This window comes from Hyaena hyaena, unplaced genomic scaffold (assembly GCF_003009895.1).
Source record: "Hyaena hyaena isolate Hyena2069 unplaced genomic scaffold, ASM300989v1 scaffold_371, whole genome shotgun sequence".
NCBI classification, from domain to species: Eukaryota; Metazoa; Chordata; class Mammalia; order Carnivora; family Hyaenidae; genus Hyaena; species Hyaena hyaena.
This window is the reverse complement of record NW_024081003.1, coordinates 1,330,710-1,352,139: the sequence shown is the minus strand read 5'-3', so window position 1 is coordinate 1,352,139 and position 21,430 is coordinate 1,330,710. Positions and strand designations below refer to the sequence as shown.

The 21,430-nt window shown below is 38.5% G+C and overlaps 1 protein-coding gene across 4 annotated transcripts in view; it reads right to left on the bottom strand.

Annotated features, from left to right (window-relative positions):
- Positions 1-21,430, bottom strand: part of ANK3 (ankyrin 3) — a 341,189-nt gene that overhangs the window by 86,388 nt on the left and 233,371 nt on the right. For all 4 annotated transcript variants that reach the window (XM_039250506.1, XM_039250504.1, XM_039250503.1 and 1 more), the window contains 2 exons: positions 17,635-17,737; positions 1,979-2,085 (listed from right to left, as the gene is read on the bottom strand). In XM_039250506.1, coding sequence (XP_039106437.1) covers positions 1,979-2,085; positions 17,635-17,737 — 210 coding nt within the window. The remainder of the gene's footprint in view (positions 1-1,978; positions 2,086-17,634; positions 17,738-21,430) is intronic.

Sequence of the window (21,430 nt, the reverse complement as noted above, 5' to 3'; positions counted from 1 at the left end):
AATTAGAAGCAAGCAACAGAAAATGTCAATGACAAGCAAAGGAAAAATAAAAACCATCAGAAAATGAAACCAAGGCATTTGGCATTTGTGGGACAACCTGGAAAAATATTCACGTTCAGTGGCTATAGAAGCTACTATCCAGACCTAGCAGCATTAGTGAACCATTTCCAAGTGTACACCAAGTCTATATTTTCCTTTTTCAAATAAGCCCACACCAGCTGCCAATACTTTTGCTTTCCTGGACATGTCTATTGCCCTCAATAAATTCAAGAGGAAGGAGAGAGAATTCGCATATTCAAATATTTCATTGTCTCCAATGTATGGGAAAGTTCACTTCTGATTTTATTATTCTATGCTCCCTCAAATTCTCATTTGAAGTTCCAACTATCATTTGAAGCAAAGCACAAAAGTTTCCTAAATTACACACTAGTACTTTTCTTTGCTATGTAGAGAACACAAAATGCTGGTTCTAGGTCTTTGTAACACAGTGGCAATTCACCAAGCTTAATACAAAGAACCTCTTCAACATGTGGCTCACTGAATGTATCCCAAATATTTCATAGTTTACCTCCCAACTGATTGTTTTTTGGCTTTTGTAACTTTAGACCCATAAACATCTGACATAAATTGTGTAACTATTTTAAGCAATTAAAAATTATTACTATAATTAAAGATTTTTTCTAGTTGAGTTAGAGATGCAACGTTATTTAGTCAAAGACCATGTGTAGTTTATAATTTATAAAGCACTTTTAAGTCAATTACTTCCATTTGAATGATACTGCAATTATTTGTGCTACAATACACAAATCTGTAGGATACTTTAACCTGCAGGGTTACTCTAAGTCTGACTTTTCATCTGAAAAATGGGGATAATGAGTAAAATTTATCTCACAGTGTCATTTTAAGGTTCAAATAAATATTAAGATAATACATGTAAAACATTTAACACAATGCCAGGTACATAAAAAGGTAAAGGTTAGCAATTACAATTTATTTGAATTAAAAGCAACAGAAAATAATTCATGTAATATGTATAGCATTTCAGGAGTATTAATTACTGTTAATTTATTTAATTCCAAATTAATCTGGATCACAACTTGTCCTGGATCACAACTAATATATGGCCAAAATGCCAAATTTAGAGGCAAAAATACCTTGAAATTTCCATAATCTCAATGATTTCTATTCCATTTGTGTGGCATCAACTAGCCCAAGCTTTAGTTACTGACAGGTGAAGAATCCCGTATGTAAGTATACACTGACTACCAATTCAGCAGTTAGAGCAGGCTACTTTGCACCGCCCACCTCTCAATCTGCTACCAGTGGGGAAGCAGTGAGGAACCTGTTCAATGTGGTTTTTAACCACAGCATTTCTGGGGTACACACATTGGTACATTCACCTCTTTTCTTTTTAAAATTAATTTCTCTTCTTCTAATTGTAATTTAATGAGACTTCATCATAATTTTATTTCAGGAGTGCAGAAGGCACCAAACTGGTCTGAAGACTGCAGGTGTTTCATCATGTGAAGCAATGCACAAGAGCAGTGAGCAAGGGGAATGAGCAGAAATACCTACACATATAACTTTCCGTTAGAAAGGAAAATCAGACACTCAGAAATAAAACTTCATCTGAATCAAGTAAAATTGAGGGAAATGACTAGATTTAATTTTTTTCATCAAAAAGGAAAATTAAAGATTCAGAAGTAGTACTAGAACAGCCGAGACATTTTATGTACGAATACTTTATTTTCCTTTCCAACACTATGTTTTTTTTCAACAAAAAAACAGGTATAGCAATTTGCTCAGAAAAGAACATTTACAAATGATTTACAAATATACGTGACATATACTCGTTAATGAAGTCTTTTAGAAGACCAATATTTCATACACATAAAGCTTGTCAGTATGAATTTATAAATGCAAATAAACATAATGTTCATTTAATGGGATAAAGGAAGGTGACTTTTAGATTACTTACCCAGAATGAACAGGACTTGAGACAAGATTGACATTGTCCAAGGTATCTGCAGCCCAGCTATAATGTCTAAGAGAATCTGAATCAAATTCTCTTGTAAATGTTAGATGCTGCAAAATAAAATGATATAAGGCATCAACAACACACAAGACACTGATTTCTCTGTACCGACAAAATATACCTGTATGTCTCTATAAGTCCCGATAGGCAAAATAAATTTGTACTTACTCTTCTATAGGTCTACACTGAAGTTTCAAGAATAGAAAACAAAGTTTATTGATAAGTTGTTTTATTTCAATCCTTTAAAAACTTTTTTAAATGTTTATTTTTGAGAGAGACAGAGAGAGACAGAGACAGAGCTCGAGCAGGGAGGGGCATAGAGCAAGGGAGACACAGAATCTGAAACAGGCTCCAGGCTCTGAGCTGTCAGCACAGAGCCTGAGGTGGGGTTCAAACCCACAAACTGCAAAATCATGACCTGAGCTGAAGTCGGAAGCTTAATCTAATAAGCCATCCAGGCACCCCTCAATCTTTTTTTCTAAACATGCCACTGCATGAGTTTCTTTAAACCATTTCTCATGGTTATTTATTTATTTTTGAGAGAGAGAAAGAGAGAGAGTGGGTGCCTGAGGGGGGAAGGAGCAGAGAGAGAGGAAGAGAGAGAATTTCAAGCAGGCTTCATGCTGTCAGCACAGAGCCCAATGCCGGGCTCGATGCCATGAACCAAGAGATCATGACCTAGCTGAAATCAAGAGTTGGATGGTTCAGTGCCTGAGCCACCCAGGTGCCCATTTTATTCCAGTCTTCTAGGACAGCATCTCCAGTAACTGACATGGCAAAAGGAATATCACAGAAGTAATACTAACCATGATTTCAGCTACTTGAACACATCTCCAACTTCATCTTACAATTATAAAATTCTTTCCCATGTCTCAAAAACAAAACAAAACAAAACAAAACAAAAAAACAAAACCAACCCATCTTGCTTACTTTTGTTTCCAAGTGGGGCAAAGTAGCTAGCCAAAGCCTACTGCTGCTGCTCCAAGCATGCCCAGAAATATGCAGATCAACTCTGAATGCTGTGGACATGAGGCACAGAGAACAAGGGGAGCTGCCCTCCAGAGAAGAGAGGGGCTTGAAGACCCCTTCTCAATTGGGTGCGTTTGTCAATTCAGATAGAGTTTGGGCTATGTAGGGGCCACCACTGGGGCCTAGAAAAACCAGTGGAGTTTTGGTGCAGAGCTTGGTGGCCTTAGTGTACCACAGATTTCTGTGAAGAACATTTGATAAATTCTGGGGCTGTGCAGAATAGGAAGCTAGAAACCTAACCAGAAAATCACTAAAAGGTGCAGTGTTGCTTCTTGGGAGCTTCATGAGAAAAAGATTTGGAAGTTTGGGACTTCTCGGGGGAGAGGATCACACAAGATTTTCACATAAGGACCTTGACGGGCCAGGGACCAAGCAGAGGTAGTCTGAGTCTACCAAGGAGGCAAATGATTTTGCCTCCTTTCAGCAAAATCTTAACTGGATTGAAATGATCAGCTGCCAGCCTATTTGTCTAGCAGAGGGAGGGTGCACCCTTTATGGAGAATTACATCATCGTTGGGTGTGTCCTGTCTACAATTTTTTATATATTCATGCCCAGCATGTGGTGAGAAATGGCCAAGGATGGCGAGAGCACACGAACAAACACAAAATAAAACATTCTATAAACAGACTCCCCGGTCATCCTACATTTTGAAGTAAGCAAATAAGAACTTTACAACAGCTCTGATTAGTATGTTGAAAAACAAGGAAGGAAAAAACAGAGGAAAGGAATTAAAAGATGGATATCTTAACAAGGCACTGAAATTACATAAGAATCAAATGGACATTTGCTCACTTCTAAATACAATATCAGTTCTTGACTAGGCACAATAGAAAACAGGGTTAGATAACTAGAAGTATAGATGGAGAAAGGTACAAAATAAAGGATTTAAAAGCAGCATGGAAAACACAGAAAATAGTATGAGACATGTGGGACACAGAGAAAGCTTTTAACATGTGTAACTGGACTCTCAGAAGAGAGAAAGGCAGAAGCTGTATTTGAGGAGAGAATGTCCTTCCTTAACTGGTCTCCCAGTCAGATCGGGACAGAGCCTCCAAGCAGAAAACGGAAACCTTCTCTGGGATTTCCCAGTGATTTAGAATTCAGTGGGAATTGAGATTTCCCAGTGAAATGTCCCTGGCCTATTACTTCAGTAGAAATAATGGGTGAAAAGCCTTTCTGCTCCATGCAGAGAGCTTCCAGTGAGCTTAGGAGTGAGCAAATAGCCAAGAGTCACTAGAAAGTTGTGAAGTGTCTAATATAAGGAATAAAATAAGCAAATAAGCAAACAGAACAAAAGCAAATGGGAAGAAACTGAGGCATTTTAGAGAGAAGAAAGCTTAATTTTTTTCATTAATATCCAGAGAGAGATGAGATCTTTTTATACTTATAAAGCAATAAAATATTAAGACAAAAAATCTCAGAGAAAAAGGAACTCATAGAAAGTAACAAATATGATAGCATTAAAGTTGAAAAAACATCTAGAAGTTAGGGGGAGATTTTCAAATATAGAAAATAGGAGAACATACAAGAAAGCAGAGGATTATTTCAGGAATTCCAAATCCATTTCCTTTCTCCAAAGAAAAAAGTTTTAGAAAGAAAAAGTCGTGAAATAGAGAACAGATCAAAGAAATGATTCAAGAAACTTCCCCAAAGCAGAAGGCCTGAGCTCCCAGAGTAAAACAATCCACTTGAGTGACCAGCATTATGAATATAGACCCACTAGAGCACATCATCATGAAATTTTAGATCCTGGAGACGAAGAAAGAGCCTACAAATTTAAAGAGGAAAAATGATCACACATGGCAGACTTCCATCAGTCTTTTAACAGCAAAAACTGAAGTTAAAGGCAATGGAGCAATTCCTTCAGCGTCCTGAGAGGAAATGATATTCAACCCAGAATTCTAAAACCAGCCAAAAAAAAAAAAAAGGTGTGAGAATAGAATTAAGATATCTTCAGAAATATAAAAACCCCCAAATATATTTCTTATGAACTCTGTAAGGAAACTATTGGAAGATGTATTCCAAAGTGAAGGATTAAACCAAGAAGGGGGAAGACACAGGGTGTATATAAGGGAGTTTTCATGGTGGCAGTAAAGGAAGACCCAGGAGGACATCCATGCAGTGGGAATGTAAGGAGTCTGATAAGCAAGACAGCTCACAGAGAAATAAACTAAGCAGATGAAATTTACAGAACACCTAATGAGTGTGACCGTATTGAGAGGAGATTGGCATAACTGGGCAGGAACTGGTGGGCTGGACTAGTGATACGTACAGAGAACATGAAGCAAATACAAAAACCTCCAGGGAAAGCAAAATATTGTGCCAAGAGGAGAATGCAATCAATATACTTCACATCTGTGGATAGCATTACATAGGCATAATAATAGAAGCACTAAATACTGGGACAACTAAAGTAAAATACAACCATTTGGGGAATGTGGGGGGATGGAAAGTGTGCATGGTGGGAAAGAAGAAGTATTTAAAAAATAAAAACTTCATCTTTTATTTTGTGAAGTCCATAAATAATTCCTGAAATGGGTGAAAGCCAACAAGAAGCCACATATACATTTTAGACACCTGGAAGCACATGGTAAGAGTTATCAAAAGGTACCCTAAGCAGTTATGTTTGGAGAGAAGAAATTGGAGGCTGAAGGTATACATGTGAATTCTTTTTTTTCTGATGAGTTTGCCTTATAAAATGACATGGCTTTTTATTTGTATAACTTCAAGAATAAAACATAAATTTAAAAACTTACAGTGAATTACAAAGACTTGTTTTTTTTTTTAAAAACAAAACAAAACCCTGAAATCAAATTGGAAAAGAATAACAGTTCACAACAGCAAGGTCCTAACCCCAAAAGAGCAACACATCATCACTTCAGAAAGCTTCTAAATTCTACATGGATTAACCAATGATGTGTTAGTTGTCAGTCAGGCCTTATTTACCAATTTTACTGGCTTCTGGAGATTCCAACCAACTAACATTCAGAATAGGGCAAATATTAATATAAAGTTGGTAGTGATACTTTTAGCATACTATCAATCCTACATTTGGGGTCGTGAGGTCACTTTTCACAAAGGATCCATTTTTTTAAGTTCTAATAAATAAGTAATATCACTCCTCTTTGGTAATTACAGTAAATTATTTACCTTTGGAACTCTTAGAAACTTTTACTCGCAACATGAATTATTGAAACACTGACTTATACCATGCAAGGAGCTATCACTGCCATTATGTACTATTTATGGAGGCATGAGGGTGCCAGCACACTGGGGTCCCAAGTCCCTGTCAGTCCTTCCTGACTCCTTTACTCTCCAAACTCTTTGCCACCCATTGACACTTTGTCATCATACAAATGAACAAATGTAATATAAGCAAAATATACTTGTTTAAAACGATGATCTGTAATGTCCCAATATTTGTCCCAACTATTTTTTTCCAAAGAGGTTTGCTTATGTTTATGAGCAGAACTACCAATTTTAATAACCTAAACACAAACAACATGTTCTTCCCACACTGTATCTCTTTAGACACAAAATAAAGCAATTTAACTGAACTTATTTTTTGGCCTTTGCTTATCTTCATTTATTGAAAACCCTTCTGGAGATGCCCCAATGTGACTTGCTGTCTTTATGATCCTTAGTGCATTTCTTTTTTTTTTTTTTCCTTTCTTATCTAGAGTAGTGAAAAACTAGGGTAGAAGCAGGGCAATGCTGACCTGCTCTTTCTTTCTTTCTTTCTTTTTTCTTTTTTACAAATAGTTTATTGTCAAATTAGTTTCCACATAACACTCAGTGTTCATCCCCACAAGTGTCCTCCTCCATGCCCATCCCTCCTCCCCCCACATCCATCAGTCCTCAGTTTTTGTCAGCATTCAAGAGTCTCTCATGGTTTGCCTCTCTCCCTCCTTAGTGCATTTCTTAACTTTTCCCAGTCTCAGTGTCCTTTGAGAACTCCAAACTGAGAGTCAGTTGCTGTGGTGATTGAATAAAAATGTACATCAAGGGCTCAGTCAGTTGAGTGTCTGACTCTTGATTTCGTCTCAGGTCATTATACCAGAGTCATGGGATAGAGCCCCACGTCAGGCTCTTTGTACTGAGTATGGAGCCTGCTTAAGATTCATTCATTCTCCTTCCCCTTCTCTTTCTCTCTCCCCCCCATCTCTCCGTCCCTCCCCTGTTTGCACATGCTCATGTACACATATGTGATGCTCTTTCTCTCATAAAAAAAATAAAAATAAAAAATATCTGGCACCAAGGCCAGTGTTGGCATGGAGTCATGTTAATGTTTCCTTTTATGTGTAGTCATTTCTGCTTTCCAAAGGACTCTCATTTATAGTCGCCCATTTGTTAAAATACAGTAATAGGGGAAACACAGCAAAAACAACAACATTCCAGTGCCAGCACCAGTCCTTTACAGTTACATACACTGCATGCTTCTATCAAATCAATGGAGGCCATTCAGTTAGAAGAAGGCATCTTATAAATGTGTAGGACTTACTTATTAACCCAAAAACACTTAATGTTAACAATAGCAATACCAAAACTTACTGCATGTCAACTCAATGTCAAGGACTGTCCTAGACCTTTACATTTATGTATCCTTTGAATCCTCAGAACCTAGTAGCACTAGGAGTAATATTATACCCATTTCACAGGGTATAGAACTGAGGAAACTGAACTTCAGAGAGAAACTTCAAAAATGTGACAACATAAAATCAACACCGAGCACAGGGTAGCTTTAGTTAGTAGAACTCTGTGTTAAGGAAAAATTCACACTGACTTAATAAGAGCTTTTACTCCCACATCAAAAATGATATGAATAAGCACATCAGTTTTCATCTTGGAAGTGATGTCAAGGACCCTATTAAAGTCAAAATGCACATTATTCAACATAGTCCAAAGCCTGACTAATGATGATATCACAACCTCCACGAGCTTAGAGCTTAATACTTTCCAAAAATAGTTTCTCACTAGCCCTATTCATCAGATGAAAGAGAAGAGCAAGTATACACTGGCCTTACAAGAGGACACACCCAAATGCCCAGGTCTGGAAATAAATAGCGAGGCTTGAAAGAAAAGAGACAGGGAACATGAAAGTATATGCAAGGAAAAGAAAGAATAGCAATTAAGTTTAATATTAGATAATTCTCCAGGATGCCACTGTCAAACCCAAGTGTGGGGTGACACCAGTGAAGGTCCTTCTCTGTCAGCTCTGCTGCCCCTGGGAGGCAGCAGAAGGTAGTCCTGTCGGTTAACTGGTGGCCTTGACATGCTATTGTTCACATAACCGGGTGGACCTCACAGTATCAGGTCACATGCAAAGCACAGTGCAGCTAATCTGAAAAACTGTAAACACAGTGTAATTAAGAAACATCTGGATGATGGCACCAGACTAGGAGCCCATGAAAGGAAAGGCTTGCAAGCACAATTTTATCCCATGGTCACAAACTATACAGGACCATGACAGGGGAACCCATGTGGGCATCGTTCCCTTAAACCAAGAATACATGACTTGGGTTTGACTTTGGCTACTCACGTCACTGCCCAGTGAATGACAAGTTGATTACCTTACTGAACCTCCATTTCTTCATTGGGCAATTGGTAGATGAGATTAACTGCCCTGATTCACTGTGAGAATGGAATGGCCCAAGTATTGTGAAAGTGATTTGAAAATTTTAAACTGCTATGCAAACAAAAACACAGATAATAATAATAATCCTAAACTTCCCAGTTTTTGTAAGTAAAGATAATTAACTTCTCAAGTTGATAGGACATTATGACCCTCTATGTAGCTTTTGGGATAGCATATGCCTTCTCAGACGAAGCAGCCTGCTGGATTAACAAATTGTTGGCTGTGACAAATACTTGTGTAAATGTCAGCTCTCCCCGTGGTGAACATGCTTTGTTCAGTGTGCTACATTTGGTGTATAAGTGTGGCAGCCCAGTGGTCAGCAACAGAATGGGTTGAAACAGCTATCGCACCTAAATTCTATTCTCAGCTCTATCACATAGCATCACTTGAGGTGACACTGAGCAAATGAAATACTGCTCTCAGCTTCAGCTTCTTTGTCTTATGTGGTAATGATAGTACCTAGTCCATGAGGAAGCTGAAGGCATGACATGAGATGATCCAGTGTGGATCCATGTTGTGGCACACCACAATAAGTATTGTAATCTACAGCAGATACTGAATGAAATGGCAGACTGCTAGGGGTCTGTATGGATATCCAGTGCAACTAGTTGGAAATATTCTTTTAACAAATGGATTCCATCTTAAAGACAAAAAGTCTAATCTATAGTAACTCAGAATAGAATAGTGGCTACCAGAGGCTCAGGGGTGGAGGAAAAGGGGGGATATTGATCAAAGGGTACACATTTACAGTATAAGATTAGTAAGTTCTAGAAACCTAATGTATAGCATGGTGACTAGTTAATAAGAATGTATTATATTCTTGAAGTTTTCTAAGAGAGTAGATCTCAAATACACAAAAAAGATGGTAACTATCAGAAATGATGGATATGTTAATTAGCTTGATTATGGAAATCATTTTACAAATATATCAAAACATCATGTTGTACACCTTTAAAAATAGATTCAATAAAGGAAAACCTGATTTAAGCAGAAAATAAAATAAAAATTAAAGGTTGGAGCGCCTGGGTGACTCAGTCAGTTAGTGTCCAACTTCGGCTCAGGTCATGATCTTGAGGTTTGTGGGTTTGAGCCCCACGTTGGGATCTGTGCTGACAGCTAGCTCAGAGCCTGGAGCCTGATTTAGATTCTGTGTCTCTCTCTCTCTCTCTCTCTGACCCTTCTCTGCTCATGCTCTCTCTCTCTCTCAGAAATAAATAAAACATTAAAAAATTTGTAATTAAAGGTTGGCTAAAGTGGGTCTTCCCCCCCTCCCCCCAAAATGCTTCTTTTCTTAAAGTCAACTATTATTACTCCTAGGATTTATTTGATACTAAAATATAAATCATAGAAGCTGAGCTCTTTGCAACTTCCAAATCTCAATGGTATCAAAATTATTTAGCTGTCAACTTCTACAAAAGAAGGTGAATCAAGGTCAGCATGGAAGGTGTTAACACATCAACATCTAGTTCAAGACATCTAAATTAACTGTACCACCTTAAGTAAGTCACAACACCAACCTGTCTGCCTTGAAAAAAAATGTGTAATCTTGCTGACCAATCTGTGAGAGGTGTTGAATGGATCACCTGAGAAATGCTGGCAAAGCACTCTGAAGAGAAAAAGCAGCATATTAAATGTCACTAGTCAAAGGTGTTTATCTTCCAGGGGACTATCTCTAGCAAATCTTTAATCCCAGGCTGGCTACCTTCTGCCACCATGCACATTTCTGAGAGCCCCTTAGAATTACCTTCAGCACCAGAAGCAGGAAGGCCAGTCTACTGATGTGGGGGCAGGGGAGGTGCAGGAGGAGAATGGAATGAGAGGTAGAGCAGGAAAAACTGAGTAGGAACATAACCAGCCTTTGGGATTAGGTGTTCTTCTTCTTTTCTATTACTGAGATAATCGCCTCGGTCTTGAAGTGACAGACATGCAATTTCTTCTGAGGAACCCTCCAATTCACTTACAAGTTGCTAATACATCAAATAGTACAAAACAGCATATAGATGACTAAATATACATGAGATCATCCTTAGCCTAAAAGAAGACCAAGTCGAACTCAAAGGATCTGGAGTGAGTGCTGGGCTGAGATAAATGAGAGTTACAAGGGTAGGGGAAGGGATGGCACCTGTCTCTAGGTACGGGGAGTCTAGAACACAGACTCTAAAACTTACTACAGAAGGACCTCACAGCTCCCATTCAAACAGCCAATGCAACCATTTGTACACTACTGTAGTTAAACCTTCTAACCTGGTCACTCTTAGGAGCCCTGCCACTCATGCCCTTAGACATAAACCATGTGGGCAAATCTGCTGTGAGAGGAGAGGGCTGCAAAACGAAAGCAACCTCCTAAGAGAGGGCCAGGGCCACGCAGCTGCCCCCATTTCTCTCTCTTTATGGATGTGCTGCCTCTAGATCAATAGAATTGAAAGCAAATGGAAGGCCGTCATTCCTCAGGGATCAATTAGCAAAGAATGTTTTTCTAAAAGTTTTTGCTTTAGAACGCCCAAATTTATAGTTATGCTCTTAAAAGAAGGAACTGTTACTTAGTTCTAAAGACAAAGCATAAAACAATAGAATCTCAAGTCTGAATGACACTTTAAGATGCTGGAAGACTTTCTATGTTGCCCTTGACATGTGGTTGTTCATGTCAGGTTTGGTCGCCACAATACAAGCATACTAGTGAGGACCAAACCCCCAATTAAACCAGCTTAAGATGCTCCCAGGCCCCCAGGGTTGGGAGGAAATTGAGATTAATTCACTGGTTTATGTAGCAGAAAAGTCTGGGAAGGACTAACTTCAGGCATAGCTGAATACAGCCATGGCTCAAAGTGTGCTAGGAACCTCCTATCTTCATGCTCCATCCTTAGCAGTTTTGGGTTGACATCATCTTTAGAGCTTAGCAACCCAAAAAAGCTAAAGAAAGTCTCAAATTTGAGTCTTATTAAACTTGCTTAGATTTTATATTTTAACCTAATCTAAACTTTAACCTAAAGTAATCACTGTAATCCAGGAAAAGGAATGCTCTGAATGGCCAGATTTGGGGCCCATCCTTAGAGGGGAAGGGATTTCTGATCCTTGTAAATTACACTGAGGAATGAACGGGGGAAGAGGTTTGATCATCAGATCCTGTCTCCCACCTATGAAAATGGAATGGGTGTACATAGGCAAAAACAATTCATATCCCTAAGTGATTTCTGCTCTTCTATTTTTGAATAACTACAGACATTCATACTGGATTAAATGTTTCTGCCAGCTGTATATACCATCTCTTGGTCTTAATAATTCTAGAGTGATTCAAAGGAAGTGTAATTAATTGGTTAACCTGGAAAACATTTTTGACACTATCATGCCTCTACCTCGTATCTATGATGGTCAAGTATTTCCATTCCTTTAATAATGCTTTATATGCCATAATTTTTGGCATAATATTTTTCTCCATAATTTTCATACCTTATTGCTGAATAAGTTGTCAGTTCCTTTTAAGTCACATTAAATAAGGATTTATTATTAGAATTAGGCATAAGCATAATAAAGAACACATGTCTGGGGGCGCCTGGGTGGCTTAGTCAGTTAAGCGGGTGAATTCAGCTCAGGTCATGATCTCCTGGTTTGTGAGCTCGAGCCTCAAGTTGGGCTCTGTGCTGACAGCTCAGAGCCTGGAGCCTGCCTCAGATTCTGTGTTTCCCTCTGTCCCTTCCCCTCCCCCGCTGACACACACTCTCTCTCTCTCTCAAAAAATAAATGAGCATTAAAAAGAAAATTTTATAAAAAAGAGTACATGTCTGAATATAATCTTTCCCGTCAAAAAATGGATAAAGATGATGGTACCACATCAATATTAAAAATAGCAACAAGTGTGAGACCCTGGAGGACAGAGAATAAAGTCCTAGGGCTCTTTGGTGGCTTCCTTCTCACACAGAACAACACGGATGCACAGCCTCTAAGGAAGCAGCCTGGAGCCACATGGCCAGTGACTTTGCCATTTATCACCTATGTACCCTGAGGTAAGTTAGCTGACTATGCCTCAGTTTCTTCACTCTTTTAATGGAGCCAAGAAATAATCTCAAAGGGTTTTTGTGAAACACAAATGAGTCAATAATACTAAAACACTTAGAATACTGTCTGGCACATAGTAGGAGCTCAAAATGAACTGTTTTCACCATGATCACCATAAGCATCACCACCATACCTTGTGGCACAGCATCTACTGAATGTTATTCCATTTACGTAATGGGGACTGGCTGGTGTGGATCACACACAGCAATTATATAAGCCAAACCAGACAGTTGCTTTCAATAATTATGTCAGAAGAAATGAAAGAACCAGTCTATTGTATTCATCCTAGACAACTGGGCTTCAATCTGAAATTGTACCTTTTATTACTTCCTATTTGGAAAAGAATCTTTCCCAGCACAGATGGTCATCCAAGATGATCTGACACACACAAACCAGAGCTTATAAAACAAATACATTGTATGTTGAATGATCAATATACAAAAAGATCCCAGCCAGGGTTGCTTTAAATAAGTGATTCTCATGCAGAGACGCATCCCAGAATCACCTGTGGAGCTTTGAAAAACACACATGTCCAGGAACCCAGCCTGACAGATTCTGATTCCATAGGCATCATCTTTTCCAAAGAGCCACTGATGATTCTAATGTGTGCCCCAATTAAGAATTCTAGTAATCTTGGGGCACCTGGGTGGCTCATTCTATGAAGCATCTGACTCTGGGTTTCAGTTCAAGTTATGATCTCACCATTCATGAGTTCAAGCCTCACAGTGAACTATGTGCTGACAGTGCAGTCTGCTTGGGATCCTTTCTCTCCCTCTCTCTCTGCCCCTTCCCTGCTCACGTACTCTCTCTCTCCCTCTCTCTCAAATAAATAAATAAACTTAAAAAATTATAGTAATCTCTACACCCAGCAAGGGGCTTGAACTCATGACCCCAAGCTTAAAAGTCATGCTCTTCCAACTGAGCCACTCAGGCGCTCCTTCTGCTACTTAGGAGATTCTGACTAGGAATCAGGGACTTCAGCTCTCAGTGCATTAAAAAATCTTAGGCTGGGCCACCCCTAGCCACAGAGCAATCATGTTTTCTTTTTAAGCTTTTATTCTAATACTGTACTTTGTTACATTAGTTTCAGGTGTATGATATAGTGATTCAATACTTCCATACGTTACCCAATGCTCATCACAAGTGCACTCCTTAATCCCCATGCCCATCACCTATTTAACCCATCCGTGCCACTGATAACCATCAGTTTGTTCTCTATAATTTAGAGTCTGTTTCCTTGTCTCTCTTTTTCCTTTTGTTTCTTAAATCCCACATATGAGTGAAATTATATGGTAAGCAATCATATTTAATAAATGTTTTTTATATTTATTTATTTTTTTGGGAGAGCACAGAGGGGAGGGGAACAAAGAAAGGGACAGAGGATCTAAGGCGGGCTCTGCGCTGACTAGCTGACAGCAGCAAGCCCAATGTGGGGCTCAAACCCATCAACTGCAAGATCATGACCTGTGCTGAAGTCAAACACTCAACTGACTGAGCCACCCAGGTGCCCTTAAAAATTCTTCAAGATGATTCTCATGAGCAGTCAAGGCTGACAGTTACTGCTTTATATAATAAAATCTTCTGACAAATGCAAGGCATGATTTATTTACATACATATTTTCTGAGGCATATCTACAGGTGACTCTTGATTGCAAGGTAAAGGGAAGGTAAAAGGACAGGGAGTCCATGGAAAACCCAGTATCACAGTGGGAAGAGTCCACTCTTGATTATTCAGGGGAGAAGTAAGTGGTTTATAAACTGATCATGACTAAGGCTCAGCAGGGCACAAGGATGGGCTCACTTTTCCCAACACCCTTCCCAGCTCTGGCCTCTATACCTGCCTTCAACAGCACAGGTTCTTAGGAACATGGGAGTAACACGTCTATGCTAATTATCCTGAGTCTCAACTGTACTTTCACTGTGGTTAATGTGCAAACTCATTAATCAGCAGCAGGATAATAAAGGGGCAACAAACTATGCCTTGTGTTGGTGATGTCTACTCTTGTTGAAAATAAGCAAAACACATGGAGAGTTAATTTTTATTCATTTTCAACTTTATGTGTCCAAGCAACTTTAACTGGGCAATGACAGGGCAGTTTTGAATCTGACAGTTAAGTTGTGTGTCATTGCTTCAAGAATTCTAAATATTTCAGGCTTCTGGCATGCTTTCAGACATAATTAATACTGTGGAGAAACTCCATTTTGAAGTTTATAAATACAGATTTAAAGGCATGATGGATACAAACTAATAATGTTTGCCACTTAGTTCTAATATAATGTCTGTGCTTTCTATTAAGCATCCTTCTAAAGTAAATCCTTCTCATTAGTCTTGCACAGTACAGCTTCTCTTTGAGGAATTAACCTCTTCTCTCTTCTATAATAAATGAGATACCAGACATTAAATAAGTTAACGTACCTCTTTCAGATTTTGTTTTCCCCATTCCCCCTCCAAGTTTGTGTTTTGAAGGTATTCAAACAAATTAAGAAGTTGAAAAAACTGTAGAAGAAATACCCATATACACTTCACCTAAATTCAACATTAACATTTTGCCATGTTAGTGCTTGCACAAGCTCCCTCTCTCCACACATACATACTTCTTTTGGCTGAACCATTTGAAAATTAGTGGCTGACTTAACGATTACTTCATTACTGAAAGCTGCAGCATGCATACCCCTGGAACGGAGATATTCCCCTGTAGAGCTTCAATAATGTTGTCACTGTTAACAAAACTAACAATAATTTTCTAACAATACAGCTAGTACATTGTTAAATGTCCTCATTTGTCCCTAACATGTCTTCATGTCTTTCATACTTTTTTTTTCCCAAATCTCTGGTGAATTTATTATGAAGTTGTGCGGCCAGGTATAATGTATGTGTTCCACAAGGAACGCCTGTCAGATCATGGGAATCTCTGCAGTCACTGAAGACAGCAACTTCCTACCTCTGCAGTTATCAACTTAAGATTTATTTGTAAAGGTTTCAAAATGTCGTAAGCTCTTCTTTCCTTGACTAGTCTACAGAGCTGTCTGCGACATCCTCAGAGTTGCTTTTCAAACCGAAGAAGCAACAAACTCAACAAGAGAACAGCAGATTTACGTTTAAAGTTCTCTTTATCCTTTCTTTTCACAAATCCTTCATTCTGATTAAAGTTACCCCTTCCAGCCTCCCTGAGTAAGCTGGTGTTGGCAGTAGCTAAGAGGTAATGGTGTAAAACCCCGCAGAAGCCTGTTCGTCACCTGTAGCATGGCAATCATCTATATTTTAAAGTTGATGTGCAGAAATGCAGAGGAAGTGTAACTGGAAGTGGAGTAGCGGTGATGGTGGCAGTGATGGTGAGGTCATGGTGGTGATGAGGGTGATGGTACCAATTTCAGACCCTCGTCCCCAAGTAAATACGTATTCAGAAATATTAACCATCATTAGGTTCAATCAAGCATTTGAGATTCCAATACAGAACTAGGCACATGCTTTATATAAGACTAAAGTGTTACTGATACCCAAGGAATCTACTATCACCTGCAATTTTGTAAGTTTTGTAGGGTTTCCTTAGGCATGGAGAATAATAGGCATTTCTACACCGGTGTCATTAATATATCCACTAACATCTCATTTCAGTTGGGAACATGAAAAGATCAGAATTACCCGACTAAAATAATGACCACGGCCAACCAAGAGGAAGCCCCTCAGAAAAATCTCAGCCAATACCTGCGCAACACCTTACACCCACGAGCTTAGCTCCATTATTTGAAACAAGTGCTTTCTCTAGTGCTAATACCTACTTAAACCATGACATGTTATCACACCTATAATTATTCTACAAAGGCTGTTTGTGTCTGACCAAACCCTGAATAGCTACTGTATTCACCTCTGTAAAACCTGTTCACTCAGAATGTTCCAGAGAGTATAAAGCAATAAAATATTTATTGCAGGTTCTTGTGAAATTCCATGCACCTCTGTACATCAGGAAGTCAGCATGTCCCAAACACATGGGAGTCCCTGAAATCTGACTACCAGTTGCTTAAACTTCTAACTTGGCGATAATGTTACTATCACGTATTCACCTGCTCCAATTTACCTTCATTGTTCAGTGAATAAATGTAGCATGATTTCATTAATTATTTACATTGCTTGAATACAATAAGTCACCTTCAAAATTAGTTTTATGGCCCATCATTAGCTCATGACTTCACATTTAAAACCAAGTATTTTGTGTATCTAGAATAATGAACAACCCTGTGCCCCTATGCAGCAGGACGGCACTGATGGAACTTCCTGCATTAAACTAGCATCTATTCAACCATAATGATCAAAAGAAGAAACTGCGTGAACACCAGCAGAGGTTCTGATAGAAAACAAAACACTATCATATCTCAAGAAGCCCATCACAGTCAGCTTTGAAGCTAAGGGATCAAAAACTTGATCAATCTCATTTTTAACTACATGCTAAAAACAATTCTAGCAAATTCCAGCATGCACCCACAATTTGCTTAGGAAAATCAAACACTCATGTGGATAATGTCAGCAACTTGAGCTACCAATTATTATCAACTCTTCAAAAAAATTGAAATAGATTTGACCTAGTAATGAGAAAGATGTCTGGTGTCATTCTTAGGACTTTCTGAGCTCCTCTCTGTGGGCTTTTAGGGATTCATCTGCAAAAGACCAGGCTATTTCTAGGTATGGCACAACTGATTCCCCCCTCTTTTTTTTTTTTTTTTTTTACAATAGATTGTTTTCCTCTTTCCCTAGCAGTACAGGAAGGTTTACAAATGTAAAATCAAACATGCAGAGATACAGATTTTGTCATGGAACAAAGAGCTCGATTCAATCACAGCAATTAAAGTTCAACAATCCAACAATATTTTAAGGAGGATGCATACCTGCTCTTTGGATGGTACAAGGAGTTCTTCAATCATCATGCTGTCCCGCGCATAGGAGCTTCTGTTCAAGGTGTACGACCTATCCGAACTGAAGGAGCGGAGGCTGTTGTATTTACAGTTAACCATTCAAGAGTTGTGGATGATGATGAGATGAATAAAATAAAATTAATGCATGCAACTTTGAAAACAGGCAAGATGGCTAGAAATATCAACAGAAGTTGTTCTTGAAAAGACATCATCAAAAATAAAATTCCTTAAATTTGAGGAAATCTCTTAAGCTTAGACAATTTCATGATCAGATTTTGTTTAAAATTAGGCCAAATGGTATTAAATCTGTGACAATATGAAATGAATGAAAACTCTGGATGTTTCACTATGACAGTTGAACTAAGAGGGTAACTGACAAGAACAAGGTAACTCTTGATAATCTGTGAGGTTTTTTCTATGGTAAGGCCTTATGTCAGAGTCTCCTTTATCTGTTTACCTTGTACTACTGAATGGAATTATGTCTGCTGCAAATGGGTCTGTTCCTAAATCTTTGCAAACCAGCTATGAGTTAAACCTATTAAGAGCTCTGGTTTATAGCTGTACTCATGGAAAACATCAAAAAGGAAATAGTATGATGAATGTAACTTACATGATCTTTGCCATCTTTCTTGCCTCGAAAAATTCAAATTCCATGTATAGTGATTTTGTCTTTCTGTACTCTATTCTTTTCTTCCTTGTGCCTTATACTGTTCTCCTCTCCAGCCTCTCTTAAATCCTCTACACAGCCCCTGACTTTCCCAGAGTGCAAGCCCTCTGATGTCCTGAAGGGCCTCTCATACACTGACCTCTAAACTACAAACCAATATAGGGTTGCAGGGGGTGGTGGCAGGAGAAGTGAGTGAAGATGATTGAAAGGTACAAACTTCCAGTTATAAAATAAGTCAGTCCTGGGAATACGGTATATATCATGGTGATTTAGTTAATAATACTGGATAAAGTATTGGAAAGCTGCTAAGAGAGTAGATCTTATATTTTTCATCACAAGAAAAAAATATTTATGACTATGTGTGGTGATGGATGTTAACCTGACTTACTGTGGCCAGCATTACTTCGTATACCTGAAACTAACATGTAATGTCAATTACCTCTCAATTAAAAAAAAAACAATAGAGTAAGGGATGCTAGAAGCCTGCACGTATACACATAGACATGCAGGCTGACTGGGATCACAACTAATCTGAGCTTTGCCAGAACACCTTGTGATTAATCCTCTGCAAACAGGACAGAAACTTGTGAGGAGCTGCTTTGAAGCCATCTCCCTCTTGCCTCCCTATCCCACCTAATATGATAGGCTGTCATAAGGTAACTTTTCACTGCCTCTTCTTGCCAATGAGGTCTGACACTTCCTGCCCCACCCTCCTTGGAATACAGCTGCACAGCATGAAATCACTTAGCTGCAGTCTCGAGTTGACCTCCTGCAATGTAGCATCCCATAACTACCATGGAACCTTTTGTTTTGGTGTTGTCCTTATTGGTATGGAGGACCAGGATGGTGGTAAGTTGCCACCTGTCACTGCCCATGTAAGTAATAAACTGAGTCTAAATGTGGCCTCTTGAATCTTTACCAGTAGAATCAGTCAGATGTTGGCTTTGGCCGTGGCCTTGGCTTATGTGTGGGACAGGGAAAAGAGCAAAGAAGAGATAAATAAGGAATGATTCCTTGCTTTGCTCAAAATGACTTCTTTATCCCAGTGCTCCCTATACTAAAGATTACCCAAGGTGGGTATTTTTATATCAAGTTACAGAGGCCCCCGAATTATAGGAATCATTCAAAGGGTCCACACGAATGACTAGATACATTCTTCGGATTAGAGCCTTGCCTTCCACCAGAATCCCAGGGGGATTTTCGACCTCAAAATAACCATCGTTCTACAGTCATTATCTAGTGTGTTCACAAATACACTGACTCTTATAAGTAAGGCACAATATTAGAGACTGGAATATAGAAGCAGAAGCAAAAAGAAAAAGAAAAAGAAAAAGAAAAAGAGACAGAGACTGCCTTTCTGCACAGAGATTACCTAGTAAGCCATGTGTCTGGCTACTTGCATGGGCAGGCCTTCTGATGATACATAACTCTTCCTCTTCTTCCTGCTTTACTTGCAAACATTTCCCCCCTATTACTCCCTTACCATCTCTCAAATACAATATAAACTTCCTAAAAGCAGATACTGACCATTAGAACTTTCTGCAAAGAGAGGCACTGTCCAATATGGTGACCACTGGCCACGTACAGACTGCTAAGCACCTGAGGTGTGGCTATTGTGACTGAAGAATTGAACTGCTTTTTATTTAATTGTAATTAATTTTAATTTAAGTAGTCTTATGTGGGGGCTCTCCCATTAGCGTAACTTCTAAGTAGTCACAGGAAGGTTTCATTTGCCCTAGTGATATGGTTGGGAGACACCACATTCATTTCTTTAAATTCTGGTTCCCATTGCCTCTGCTAATGTGGGATGTAAGAACAACTTTACTATAGATGTGAACAAACATGTAAATGTTGAAAAAACTATCACATATTCATTTTAATTTCAGCTTTTAAATATATCTAAGATTTATTGATTTTTTTAAAATATCCTCTTTCTTTTAACTTCTATATGGATGGCAACTGAGAAACAGAGCCTAGAACTGGGTGCTGTCAATGGAAAAGCCTAAAGACGTCTTTCTTTTACATAATGTCTAAGTTCTGGCTCCTCACTGTTCTGGACCAACAAGTTACGTTAGACAGATGGAGTTCATTATGTCCATCAGGCTTCACTCTGAATCCTTAATTCAGAGAAGTCCTTTCAGCTACTAAAACTAGATATTTGCATGGAGGTCTGGAAAGCATTAAATTGTTTTCAACTAAGGTCAACTATATTATTTGTAGCCATCAGTATACCTTAAGTGTTAAATACAGGAAGGATTAGAAAAACACATGCCTCAGAAGTCTAAAATTATATGAATGTACCTAGCACACCCAAACAAAACAGCAACCAGCAAACAAACTGCTTTTCAAATCAAGATTTTTTTCTTTAAACCCAGTGGAAGTTCTTCAGTAACTTCATGCACTACACAAACTTGGTTAAAGGAAAGAAATTCCTCAAGTACTCAATTTTGCATTAAGTCACATTTCTTGTCATACGTTTAGTTCCTTGCTAATTTTCTCAGAATTACATAAATGATTTTCTAATGCAGAGCAGGGGAAAAAAAGCACATCGCAGCACAGCACAGCACAGCACAGCACAATGCTGAAGAAAATAAAGATGAGAAAAATGAGTCAGGGAAGGGCAGAAAAACACTGTAAAAGTGACATATCTTCTTACCTGATCTTGGGACTAATTTAAAGTATTTTTAGAAAAACACAGGAGAAGTAGAAAGCAAAAAAATCAGACAAGGAAAAAAGAAAAAAATGTTATGGTTGAATGAGTTACACACTTAATGTATTCTTTTTTAAATGTTACACTCAGAATATTTGGCAATACTCTAAGAATACTTTAAGAAATATATTAGTATTACAGATTTTTTTTTTTTTTTTGCAGATTTGGCTCTGAGCATAACATGACTTGCCAATGTAAAAAAAATGAGTTACATACAATAGCAACAAATAATAACGGGTGCAGTCGAAACCAGAAGTGTGAAAGCCTTAGGACAATATGCTGGTGTCATCTCTCTCTGAATGTTAGCTTCTACAATTTTCTATATACAAGTGACTGACTCACAAAATGCAGCTTTTACATATCATCTGAGGAAGAGAATCAGTAAGTTATTG